The sequence below is a fragment of the Kryptolebias marmoratus genome, linkage group LG7, assembly GCF_001649575.2.
Source record: "Kryptolebias marmoratus isolate JLee-2015 linkage group LG7, ASM164957v2, whole genome shotgun sequence".
NCBI lineage: Eukaryota > Metazoa > Chordata > Actinopteri > Cyprinodontiformes > Rivulidae > Kryptolebias > Kryptolebias marmoratus.
The window spans coordinates 13,044,761-13,056,949 of NC_051436.1; the positions used below are offsets into that span (position 1 = coordinate 13,044,761).

Sequence of the window (12,189 nt, forward strand, 5' to 3'; positions counted from 1 at the left end):
GGCCCCCGCCGCTGTGGGCGCGGGGTCCCCCGGCCTGTGGCTCACCCGCCGCGGACAGCTGCGCCGGGTCTTTCCGCCGCCGCTGCAGCCTCTCCCGCAGGGAGTCCAGCTGCTTCTTGTGCGCCTGGATGTTGCTCCATGTGTCCGACATGACGAGCCCGCTCACACGGGGAGCGCAAACGCGAACGCCGCTCCCGGCGAGTCGCGCTTCGCGAAAGGCGAGTTGAAAAAGTATCCGCGCTTTCGGAGGGACGAACTATGTGCGGTTCGCGACAAAAAAGAGCGCCGGCTCGCAACTCGAGTATAAAAAAATAAACGTTCCGGGAAACAAATAACCGATTCTTTAGCGGTAGCTAATATCGCTGGTTGCATTTTCTAAACCAATAAAGCGATATAATCATATTATAAAATACGTAGCCAAACTTTTAATCACATTGTAGCACATATCGTAGCACTTTAAAGAATTATTCGTCGGATTAATTTGGAAGACGGTCCACTGTGACTTCCGGTGTCGCTGAAATTAAAAGCCCTTTTCTCACCTTTGTGCCAAACCTGAGCACGTTCTTTGTTCTACCTTTAAAATATCAGTTTCTATCAACATACAGACAGGAGAGTCTTACATTTAGCATTTATTTTATCTTTTTAGGGGGGAAAACATTTGGTTCCGTTTCGGCGGCCGCTCCTGTCTTTTGTTTTTCGGCTCTAGTTGAAGCGAAGATGGCGGAGAAAGAAGACAGCGGAGAGCCTGGGAAAGACAAAGACGAGCTGCAGGCTATGAAGGCAAGTGTTATCCGCAGCACCTCTCAGCTGTTAGGTGTCATGTTGTTGTATGTGGCTGACATGAGCCCGGTCTCATGTGTCGCTTCTCTTAAGGACGCTTTAAAAAGCAGCTGCAGCTCAGCTGATGCAGAATCAGGTGCATCAGTCTTGTGTTTATTAACGTGAATAGATGGTTCGTTACTCTACTTCTCATCTCAGAGCCAGCCTGTTTTGTATTTTTGTTTATCTTGCTCACAAAGCTTTATGCAGCACTTTTAAAGTTTTAGCATCCAATTCTTGAACCCTTAATGTAAGTATCCATTTCTGCTTGAACCATTTATAGGTCAGAGTTAAATTACTTAATAAATAAATAACCTCTTCAAACTTTCTTTGACAAATGGTTAGGAGCTGGGTTCAAAATGAGGGGAGAAGTAGCCAAAGTCAAACAAAAGAAAACAGAAGATTGTCAGAAAGCCTGAAGAACTGCTGGATTAGGATCCCTTTATAAAACAATACAAGGAAATTTGGCTTTTTAGAAGCAAAATATAAATATGAGGGGCAACTTAAGACCTTTAAATGCATGTTTTGCTTTGATCTGCCCCCTATCATCATCATCATCATCATCAGTGCAGACATGGTTTAGTTAAGGGTTGTCGGTCCACTCTCACTATTCCTGTAAAATCATTGGCAGCTTTGAAATAAAACACACAAAGTACACTTCAAAGTGAGCGGCTCTGTTTTTGTTGGAGCGATATGTCGCAGTGTAGACAAAATTCTCCGGGAGAAACATCGCTCCGAGTTTAAACGGGTCTCAGGAAGTTCGACTTTACATGACCGAAGTGGCGTTCGGATTTCTTCTCTGGGTTTTACACAATCACAGTTTAAGGTTTTTTGATTTTAGTCCAATTGGTTTCCTGCAGAATGTTCAACAGACTGTTGATGTCCCTTAAAGTGTGTAAGCGTTAAGTTTTTTTTGTCTCAAATCACCCCAGAATCCAGCGAAGCTCACACAGATTATATTTTAACTCAAAATTTTCACTTCAAACCCTGATATTAGGGCTCTTTTTAGCTGTAGGAACCTAAAAATCACTGTGTTACCATAAGAGTCTTCTACCGTTCGGGAAGTTCTAAGATCTGATTTAACGGTTTTTGTGCAGCTACTGTTTGTTCAAGGCTTACTTTTCAGTCTGTCTCTGTCTGTCCAGGTGTGTGGTTACCACTGGCACCCACTTTGTTTTGATATCGCTTCTCTTTACATTTATTACACAGTTCATACATCAAAATGTAGTTGTTGTTTTTTTTTAGATTATTACAAAGTTATGCTTCAAACTTTGGGCAACATCTTTGAAAATTTCTTCGAAGATCTTCTAGTTTTGTTGTAAGATTTCATAAAATACACTGACGTTTCTCTTGCTGGCATGCTGTTAGAGAAATGTTTTGTGCTTGGCCACAGCTTTCTTTGTTTTGCTAAATAAGTGTTTTTTTATGCTTAAGGGCCACCGTACATCTCGTTATGCTACAGGCATTATTTGCTCCAAGGTGCTCTTGTTGTCATTTTAAATGAATTTGTTTTTAATGTGTAATAATTGTCACTCACCCACTCCCACTCCTCCGTCTCAGGAGCTGGTGGATGAGCTGTACAACTTCAGAGACTGTTACTTTGAGACGCACGGCGTGGACGAAGCTGGGCGGAAGCAAAGCGACGTGGCGCGGGAGATGGAGCGGACCCTTAAGAAGCTGGAGGATAACGAAGGTGGGCGCCGTTGCATTTTTTCACATCCCCCCTCCCAAAAAACCCAAACGATTAGCCTCCAGGTGCACGGGGCTCGCACTCAGACCTCCGTCTGCCCTTTTTTCAGAGCGCTTCAGGCACAGAGCGGAGTTTTTGCTGCAGAAGGGCCGGTGTCTGAACGTGACGCCGGACTTCAGCGGCGCGGCGGAGGAGTGCCTGTCCCGCGCCGTGAAGCTGGAGCCCGGCCTGGTCGAGGCCTGGAACACGCTGGGCGAGCAGTACTGGAAGAAGGGGGACCTGGTCGGCGCCAAAAACTGCTTCACCGGCGCTTTGCAGCAGGTAAAGAAGGGGCGAGGAACGTTGACTCCTCACACACACACACACACACACACACACTTCTTTGCCTAATACCTCCTCCGTCCGCTCTTTGCAGAACAAGAATAAAGTGTCCCTGCGCAGCCTGTCGATGGTGCTGAGGCAGCTGCCGGCGGCCGACAACGACGAGAAGGGCAAGTGCGTGCTGGAGAGCGTGGACATGGCCCGGCAGGCCGTCCAGCTGGACGTCACGGACGGGACCTCATGGTGTGAGTAGAGTAGAGCACTCGGCGTGTTTCAGCGTTTTGATTAATATCATAAGGAGCGTCCATCTGATCGGACAAATAAATCACTCCAAGTCCACGCAGTCCTTTGGGATACACATTTATATCACAGTAATGGCATGTTTTTATACATCTGATGCAAGTAGTGACAGATCATCCTTCTCTCCAGACGTTTCAGACTTTATTATTTTTATTGGACTGAACAGGTAAGAAGCGTCTTTGCAGCTCCTAAAAACGCTGTGATATCATCGTTTTGGAAAGGTTGTGCTTTGGCAGCCTAAAGAAACTAAAAATAATAGGTGTTATAGCTCCAAAAATGGAGTCTTTGTGTGAATGCTCGTCTAAAATTACCTGCCTGTGTGGAAGGATGGGGCCAAATATATTCAGCTCTAAAAATAAACCTCATAAAGCTGCGGCGCCGGTCAGCAGGATGGCCAAAAGCTGTCGTCAACAAAACAGAGACCGAGTGAGTCAAAGAGGCACAAGTGTAAAATAATACAGTAGTTTTATTTATATTTAATGTTTAATTCTGAAACGTAGAGGGAATTTTTGGTGAAATAATGTGTGAAACACTTTTATTTTCCAGAAAAGACAGTTTTGTTGCCATCAACTGAAACAATGTTAAAAAACTTCTTTTACAAAAAATTCTGGATTCATTTTATTGTTTTAATGATTTTTAGGCAGATTTTAAAAAAGCTAAATGATTGGAAGGTTTGTTAAACTGAACGTTTTTTTGTTTTTTTTGCTGTATTTTTGTTCAAAGTTGTCAAAAATCTTGGATATTGTTAAAACTTTATTAAACCACCACATAATAAGACACCTTTCAGGTGAGAAAATGTGTTCATATCATAAAACAATAACCTTAGAGAAATAAAAAACAGAATGTGGGGAAAATAAAACTGATTTAATCGGACCCTGATGGTTGATCTGCAGAGCGTGAACTTGTGGCGTTTGGAGTAAAATAATTGACTTTTTTTATTGCAGCTCTTTGTAATATTGATATTAAGATAAAGTTTTTATATTTTAAGCCCTGCTGAGGTGTGTTTTAATAAAGAAGAGGCAGGTTTTTGTCGGATTTTTGGTTTAAACGCGTCGTTCTTTTTTTTTTTTTTTTACAGACATTCTCGGAAACGCCTACTTGTCCATGTTCTTCACCTGTGGACAGAATCCACATTTCTCCCAACAGGCTCTGAGCGCCTACGCCAAAGCCGTGAGTACTCGCGCTCGCTCCGTAGGTTGAAAACACGAGATGTTCGCTCGTGCTTCACTCGCTCCGTGTCCACCCCCCCCTCCCCGCAGGAGAAGGCAGATAAAATCGCCCCCTGCATCCCGGAGCTGCACTTCAACAGGGCCAACCTCTTCCAGTACGAGGAAATGTTCGGCTGCGCGCTCGGCGGCCACAGCCGGGCGGCGGAGCTGGACCCGGGCTGGGAGGAGCCGCGTGAGCGAGAGAGGCAGCTGCTGGAGTACCTGGAGAGAGTGACGGACCTCGTCCAGAGCAAGGTGGGTGGGAGGAAGCGCTGCGCGGCTCTGTCGGGGGGGGGGACGACAACGTTTTATTACCTCTGAAACGTCCCAAAACAATCCACAATATCCGTAACTATTCACACGTTTGATTTGAACAAGAACAGAAACTGGCTAAAAAGTGCGGCTCAAGGTGCAGGTAAAGTGTGACTTTACCTGCTGGTTAAAGCTCTTGAATGACCTCAGTTTGTAGAATTACAGTTTAATTCTCACCAGACTGACTAACTAACACGGACAGACCAAAGATTTTAAACCAACTTTAATCTCAAAGATTTTGGAAGCAGTTGTTTTAAGACGGCAGCAGTCTGCTTTAGTCTCGGCTCGCCTCAGACTCTTCATCTCTGTCAGAATTAAACTCTTTTTCTCCAACACGAGTTGGTTCAAAGGCATATGAAGCAGGGAAAATACTAACTGATCGTAACTTTTGCACAGCTTCCCTTTAAAATGTCCAAACTATTCCTTTAATATCAACAAATGACTGAGTTTTTAATAGATCACATTTGAAGGTGTTTTGTTTTTGTGGGGGAGAAAGTAGATTTGGAGGCTTGAAACCGAATTGCGATAATTTATTTTTAATTTAGGACTTAAAAAATGAAATGCTGAACTTAAACACCTGTTTTCCATTGTTTGATTAAATAAGGAGGAACCTATTATCAATAAAATCTGAGTCAAAAGATTCTGAACAGAGTTGTTATCGATGTAGCTTTTAATGTAGTGTAATTATATTTCTGACCACACGGTGGCAGCAGAGCGCAGCCTTTGGTATATATTTTTTTTATTTTCCCCTCTTCATACTCTCTTTCCCTCCAGGGGAAAGTCAAAGCCCGTCGGCTGAGGACGATGCTGTCGGACCTCAACACATCCGCTCTGGGTCCCTGCTCGTCCCCGCAGTTCCGCTCGCTGTCCGGCCGCGTGGGCAGCCTGACGCCGCAGCCCCTCTCCTCCCTGACACACGGCCAAACGACCGGCGCGGCCGCCCTGGGGAAGGTGGTGTTCAGCCTGGCCCCCGAGGGGCGCATGGCCTTGTGAGTTGTACGCGGGGCAGCTCGGTTGGGGGGGGGTGTCCGACTGCCACATATGAAAAAATGACAATCCATTTGTCTTCCAGCACGTTCGGCATGGTGGACGGCGAAGAGACGTGCATGCTGGTGATGGTGTACAACACGGCCGACAGCTGGGGCGTCCTAATCGGCGACTCCGTGGTCATCCCCGAGCCCCACGTCAAGCGGCACAGCATCACGCACAAAAACAAGGTCAGTACTCTCGCGCTCGTCGTCTCACCTTGCGGCGCAGCAACCCAGTCTAACTTGTCCTCTCTGCGACAGTCGTTTGATTTTAAAAGCATACGAGTGGACTCGCCCCTGCTGCTCATCGTCAACGGCAAGAAGCAAAATCTGAAAAGTCAGATTCCTGTTACGGTCAGCTACAAGCACAAGAGCGAATGAAGCCGGCTCCAAAAAGAACCAAAAAAAAAAAAGACTGAAAGCTTTCGCCAAGTTTGTTTTTCTGATTTTTGAAAGTTCCCAGAGTTTCTGCCTCTTTTTTTTCCCCTTCTTCTTCCTGTAAATATGTCACTCTGCTTTGTTTATATTTATGATTTCTTAAAAGTTTGTTATTGTGGGGTCCAAGATGGTGTTATTTCATAAATAAATAAATGAATACATGAACCTCTGATGTGGGTTTTGACTTCAGTTTACCAAAAAAAAAAAAAGGTGGAAGAAATTGTTTTTTGTGTGTCGACTTGAAGCAGCAGCTTGTGTATTTCATCTTTAAGACTCTTTTTGTTTTCAGTGGAAACACTGAAACCGATCTAGTCTAACATTTGTCCAACAAGACATTTCACTTCATTCCTTTTCAGACTTGATTCAGAGTCGGTTCCTAACTGGATATAACCTGTCGTTGTTTTTGCTAAACGTGACGCAATCTGCAAAGACGTTTCTGAGCCAAACCGCTCTTTGAACGGATTTTACTGCAACACGTGTAAAAAAACAAACAAATAGGAAAACGTTAACAGTTTTACTGGCAACTTGGTATCCCCCAGTTAGCGTCGCCGCTCAAAACAGGCATAAGGCTCAAAATCAGAACAGATACCGGAGAAACATGTTTAAAGTACGGCGAGAACACCTGGTTCCGAACTGCCGGAACGCGGCAGCTCGGAGAAGAAATCCGCCTGTCAGCGTTTGTTGGTGAATGGGCGGCACTTATCTCTGGCCGGGGAGCTGAACTGGAAGAAGGTTTTGGCTCCGTCGGGCTCCAGGCCGGAGAAGAACCGAGCGTCCCCCTCGGGGCCGAAGGAGGGGAACTGGGGGGTCGCCTGCCTTCCCGACGCTGGGTGGAAAAGGGGGGCGTGTTGGTTATCGTTGTTAACAACAAACTTACTTCATGACACTTGTTTTTATTTGAAAAACCCAGTACTCTTATTTAGGTCATTTTGTGTTTTAGTGTTCTTTCTGGTTCATCTCTTAAGTTTGGGAGATTTTCATGTCTGAAGGATTTACGGGTCGGAGTTAAGTGACTCAAGAAACAAAGGTAGTGGACAGAAGATGGGACACAAAGCAGCCAAAGCACAAGATGCCAAACTACGATCCTCCTGTGACGAGAGCGGACGCGTACCTGCGTTCAGGTCCTGAAGTCCGGGCCGCAGCTGCGTCTCTCTGTCCCCCACGCCCACCACCATGTTCCGCAGCCTCAGGGAGTCGTAAAGGCCCTGCAGCTTCTGGTACTGCCTGTTCCTCTCCATCAGCCTCTCAGACACCTCGCTGTACTTCCTCTTGTACTCCTCCATCACCTGGGTGCAAAGATTAAAAAACAAAAACAGGTACGTGTGCAACTTGAGTAATGTCCTAAAAAAGTGAACGTAAAGGTGGAGAGGTGAGGATCGTGAACCCGTTGGTTCCGGTTTACTTTCTTCAGGGAGGTGATCTCCCCCTTCATGGCGGTGAGCTCCAGTTCTCTGCTCTGGTTCTGCTGGGTCAGAACCTTCTCCATCTGCTTCAGCTGCGCGTCAGCACGGGAAAGGCTGTACTCCTGATACAGGCGCTCCTGGTGGACCTGTAAACATACAGAGGAAGGAGACAAGACTTGACGCCAACGTGGTTCTGCGCGTGCGGAGACGGAGCACCCGCAACCGGGGTCGGTCGTGGAAAACGGCGTGACGCTTCAACCTGATAGCTCCAGAAGGCCAGAGCGCGGGCGCTGATGTCCAGAACCACGTCGGGTCGCAGGCCTGCCAGCACCATGGCTTTGTACTCCTCGGAGGGCGACAGCTCCGACCGCACAATGTCCAGCTTTCCGGACAGCGCCGACGAGCAGGCCGGGCAGACGGCCGGGGAGCGGCTGAACTCCCCGGAACCGTGCTGGTCGCAGAAAACGTGCGAGCAGGCAGTGACCCAGGCGAAAACGCTCAGCTTGGCCCGGCATTTCGGGTAATTACACAGCAGCGTGTCGTCACACACAGACATGGCCGTGACTGTGGAAAAACACAGCGGGTGTTATGTAACGGAAGTAAAGCTGACTTCAATCCTAAACACTTAATGACTGTAACAACACTTGAGGAAATTTGAGAAAATATTACAAATATTATGATATATTTTATTGAATCATTTTTAGGTGAAGGGTAAAATCTTTGATATTTCAGTGCAGTGCAATTCATAAATGTAACTTTCAGAGTATTTGTTCCAGTTTAACTTATTAACCATGAACTTTAACCTTTAAAAATTGGCCTAATTTGACCTCATTTTCCATGTAAGAGTGAAAACTTTAATGTAGCAACTATTTGCTCCAAAACCTTTTTATTTATTTCAATTAGTTAATTATTACAACATCCTCCTCAGCTGTATTTGTAATGCTCTCCCGACTTCTAGTCAGTATTTTTAGTGTTAAACTTCAAATAACAGCGCTTATGTTTTCTAACAGCTGAAGAAACAGCACGTTAGCCGCTAATGCTAACTTCAATGCTAGCTTAAACTTTTCTGACTTTAAAGTTGCCTTAAAGTAGTGGAACTACATTATAAATTTCCCTGTTGTAACATTTTGTGTGACATATAGAAGTTTACATATTTACAATAAAGCTACCTTTAAAAAGCTATTAGATGCTAATATTAGCAACTGAGCTATTAGCATAGGTATTAGCATAGCATAATTATTAGCATATCTCTCGAGGACTTGCTAAAGCTAGCTTGGTTTAACGGTCATGTTAGCTCTCTGTTTAAAACCGTTTTTGAAGTTTTGTTTTTTAAAATATATTTTTGTCATAACGTAATTAAGTTGGCATTACATATCGTTTCTTCTGTTTTCCGGTATCTTACCAGTTGCTGCAGTTAGCAGCAGGTGATGCGAAATGAATCCTGCGATCTGATTGGCTGATTGCAGCTCACCTGTCCCATATAAGGCAATAAAACAACAACACTAACCACAACGTATTATTACTGCAGTCCTAAAGGTGGACAGTTACCCAGCTGGAGAAGGATTTTAATATTAATACTCAGGTGTTTACCATTCAAATTATTGTGGAATAAAAACAGGTAAACATAAACGATCCTCCTGGGTCAGGATGGAAATGATGAGCTTATGAAATATATATATTTTTTTAGCATAATTAGTTCAGTAATTTGAACAGGATGTCAACAACCGTTAAACAAATATATCATTCAATTTAAGAAATCACTTCTCTAATATTATTTTATCTGCTTTTTGTTTTTCACACTGACAATGGCAAGTCCTATAATCGGTGTTCTGCTCACATTTAGAACAATATTTACCGTAAAGATAAAGTTTTCCACATAAACATGTGAGAAGATGTTTAATATTTAGGACAGATTCTTATGATTTCACTTGTATTTTATTGAGCATTTGGTTTGTTATTCTTATACAAAGTCACCATACAGTTAGGACTCATCTATATTTAAAAACCACATAATTTATTCTTTACCAGTGAGAAAAAAACAACACAATGGCGTATTAGAAGTAAGTATATAACACTGTGAAATCAGCCATTTTATCTTAGACAGCTTGTGTGCGTTTGTTAAACCATGACTTATCTTTGTACTTTGAACTTTTTTTTTGTTGAGCAGTTTGACTTTAAGCTCCGCTCGGCTTAAAACGTAATTACTGCCCGCCGCCAAAGGTAAAAGGGCAATAATGCCTTTATCCACATGTGTTTGTTAGTCTGTCTTGTTAGCACGTCTCACGAATCACTGGATGGATTTCAATTAAACGTCCAGACAGCAACCATTGAGTTTACATCTACAACTGACCAAATTCAGGGGTCAACCCCACTTAAAGATGGCTGCCACAGACTCAATGGATCGCACAGGTGCTGAACTCAAACTTGGTGTGGTAGGAGCCAAAAGTCCCCCCCCACACACACACACACAAAAAAAAAACAAAAAAAAAAACGCACTAACAGGTCGAGTGAGCTCGCTTTTGAAGTCTGAACTAAAGAGGCTACGACCTCTCGTCGCAAGACGGTCGTAGACTCAGTCTTTGCCATGAAGGGCAGCGGGCGACAGGCATTACTTCAGGGAACGACCGGCCTTTAATGGTCCTGGTGTTCCAGGTAATCCTAATCAGTTTAATCATTTCACTGGCAGCTCACAGCCCAGTGATCGTCCCGCAGAGCCTCTGACTGCAGGAACTAATGTCAGACATCTACTTGAACATGGCACCTCCACCGCCTCCTCCCACGCCGCTTTTTATCCATCTCTCCACGTGCTACAGGAGGAAAAGCAGGGTGTGTGTGTGTGTGTGTGTGTGTGACAGAGGGGCATTGTGCTGTGCGGCAGTGGGGATCCTGGGTGTGTGTGTGTGTGTGTGTGTGTGGGGGGGGGGGGGGTCACACTGGGAGAGGAGAGGGGAGATGCTCACTCAACTGTGTCCAGCTCGCCTTTTGTCGATGATTCCCATCTATTCTCTTCCTCTTAAATAGAGCTCCAGTATAAGATGCTTTTTCTTTTCTTTTTTTTTTTGTTGGTGTGTGTGTGTCTGGGGTGGGGGTGTTCTTGGGGATATCACATGAATTACATGCATGCATTTGGAAGGGCCCCGCACTTGGACACACTGCTGCTGTTAATTGGGCCTATAATGGAAATCAGAGGGCAGAAATATTGCCCGTACAGTCCTCTGGCACAAAAACTACACTGGGGGTGAGGTGTGTGTGTGTGTGTGTGAGAGTGTGTGTGTGCTAATGGAAGCCACCTGCCAGGCAATTAATATATCCGAGCACGATTAGCTTCCTGAGTTTGATGAGAACTGGACAGGTGTGTGTGTGCACGTGTGTGTGTCTCACCTGTTGAATTTGTTTGCTTTTTGAGTTTTAATTTAAGCTGTAAATATTTCTATATATAAAAGAGAAATTATCATTTCTCTTTAAAAAAGTCAGATTACCATGTCTTATGTCTACTCATATTTGTTTTTTGTGTTTTTTAATTGTCTTTGACGCCATTTGTTTAAAGTTTATAGCTTCTGTGTGAGGAAAAAGAATAAAAAAATAAAGCTGGGGGAGAAAAAAGAGAGAGAGAGAGACCCAGGGAGGTTGTGTGTTACACGCCATTGAAATGCAAATATCATCGAACAAGGAGTGGTTCTGTGTGTGTGTGTGTGTGTGTATGTGTGTGTGTTTTCAGTATATGCATGCAGTGGAGCAGCAGTGGGAGAGGAGGGGCGCAAATTGGACAAGTTTTTTTGGGGAAGGTGGGGATGTGTGTGTGTGTGTGTGTGTTGGGAGGGGGTAGTGGTGGTGGTGGTGGAGGACAGGGGACTTTAGAAAACAGCCACACACACCGCAGCTCCATATGACACGGTGCTGCTGCCAGGCGGATTTCCAAACACCACCTCCTTTAAAAAAAAAAACAAAAAACTTTCCTTCCATGATTCTGCTCAGACGCGTTTCCCCTTTTTTTATTCGGGATTCTTTTTTTCCTTTTTTAAACTCACTGAAACCACAGGAACTTTTAAATGCTCGCAGGAACTCGTTCAAGTGAGTAAATAAATAATAATAAAAAAACCCCATTAACATCGGACCCTGGATGCCCCCCTCTCCGCCTTCTCCGCCTGACTCGCCGTGAATCATGTCACGCCGGAAACAGAAGAGACCCCAGCAGCTCGTCAATGCAGATCCGGGGGGCCCAAAGCTGCTGCCACACGGTGAGAAAACACCTTTTTATTCACTTTACTTTACTTTTATTTATTTACCTTAACAGCCACCTTGTATTGTTGCTGTTAGTGGATATATATTTTCTTTTACTTTCAGGAATATCAAAGCAAAACTGCTAATTTAAACTTGTGATCAGGTCTTAAAATTATGTTTTTTTTAAAAAGTCACCTGATTTAATCATTTCAGATTTTGCCCACTGATCTTGTTGTTTAGTCCACTAAATGAACGCTTTAGATTGGTCCCAATCAACTTTTCTGTGGGGGGCTGTGTGCTGAATGGGAGCAGGATTAACTAACATACATCTGGGGCCATTTTCATGAGCTGCCCATCCTTTTAGGAAACCCAACAGGCTGCTTCAGCGCTGACTGCTGGGGGTCTTTGATGACTCCTCTAATTGTGAACAATAAGGTGTATTGGGCATG

At 44.4% G+C, this 12,189-nt stretch overlaps 4 protein-coding genes across 4 annotated transcripts in view; 2 read left to right on the forward strand and 2 right to left on the reverse strand.

The window, feature by feature from the left end:
• mettl3 (methyltransferase like 3) overlaps nt 1–284 on the reverse strand; it is a 6,324-nt gene extending 6,040 nt beyond the window's left edge. Inside the window, exon 1 of the mRNA XM_017436131.3 lies at nt 46–284. Within this exon, the coding sequence (XP_017291620.1) occupies nt 46–151 (106 nt within the window). The 5' untranslated portion in view covers nt 152–284. The remainder of the gene's footprint in view (nt 1–45) is intronic.
• A 191-nt stretch (nt 285–475) lies between these two features.
• ttc5 (tetratricopeptide repeat domain 5) lies at nt 476–6,278 on the forward strand. The gene is made up of 9 exons (XM_017436154.3): nt 476–780; nt 2,380–2,512; nt 2,619–2,830; nt 2,925–3,075; nt 4,209–4,300; nt 4,390–4,593; nt 5,425–5,639; nt 5,723–5,867; nt 5,940–6,278. Exons 1-9 carry the CDS (start codon nt 718–720, stop codon nt 6,057–6,059), a joined length of 1,335 nt encoding a protein of 444 aa, XP_017291643.1. The 5' UTR covers nt 476–717; the 3' UTR covers nt 6,060–6,278.
• Nucleotides 6,279–6,468: 190 nt separating this feature from the next.
• On the reverse strand, nt 6,469–9,010 carry LOC108247792 (E3 ubiquitin-protein ligase CCNB1IP1). The gene is made up of 5 exons (XM_017436156.3): nt 8,922–9,010; nt 7,779–8,083; nt 7,519–7,665; nt 7,228–7,402; nt 6,469–6,942 (listed from the first exon to the last, which is right to left on the reverse strand). The coding sequence occupies exons 2-5, from the start codon at nt 8,073–8,075 to the stop codon at nt 6,788–6,790; spliced, it is 774 nt and encodes a 257-aa protein (XP_017291645.1). The 5' UTR covers nt 8,076–8,083; nt 8,922–9,010; the 3' UTR covers nt 6,469–6,787.
• Nucleotides 9,011–11,347: 2,337 nt separating this feature from the next.
• si:ch211-212k18.5 (sal-like protein 4) overlaps nt 11,348–12,189 on the forward strand; it is a 6,042-nt gene continuing 5,200 nt past the window's right edge. Inside the window, exon 1 of the mRNA XM_017436153.3 lies at nt 11,348–11,757. Coding sequence (XP_017291642.1) covers nt 11,682–11,757 — 76 coding nt within the window. The 5' untranslated portion in view covers nt 11,348–11,681. The remainder of the gene's footprint in view (nt 11,758–12,189) is intronic.

Bases quoted from the DNA above. Each gene is read 5' to 3' on its own strand.
- ttc5 (XM_017436154.3), top strand. From the start codon at position 718: ATGGCGGAGAAAGAAGACAGCGGAGAGCCTGGGAAAGACAAAGACGAG. The intron at 2,513-2,618 runs GTGGGCGCCGTT...CCCTTTTTTCAG, and splicing joins GAAGCTGGAGGATAACGAAG to AGCGCTTCAGGCACAGAGCG. The intron at 5,640-5,722 runs GTGAGTTGTACG...TTTGTCTTCCAG, and splicing joins CCCGAGGGGCGCATGGCCTT to CACGTTCGGCATGGTGGACG.
- LOC108247792 (XM_017436156.3), bottom strand. From the start codon at position 8,075: ATGTCTGTGTGTGACGACACGCTGCTGTGTAATTACCCGAAATGCCGG. The intron at 7,403-7,518 runs GTAAACCGGAAC...CTTTGCACCCAG, and splicing joins AGATCACCTCCCTGAAGAAA to GTGATGGAGGAGTACAAGAG. The intron at 6,943-7,227 runs GTACGCGTCCGC...TTTTCCACCCAG, and splicing joins ACTTCAGGACCTGAACGCAG to CGTCGGGAAGGCAGGCGACC.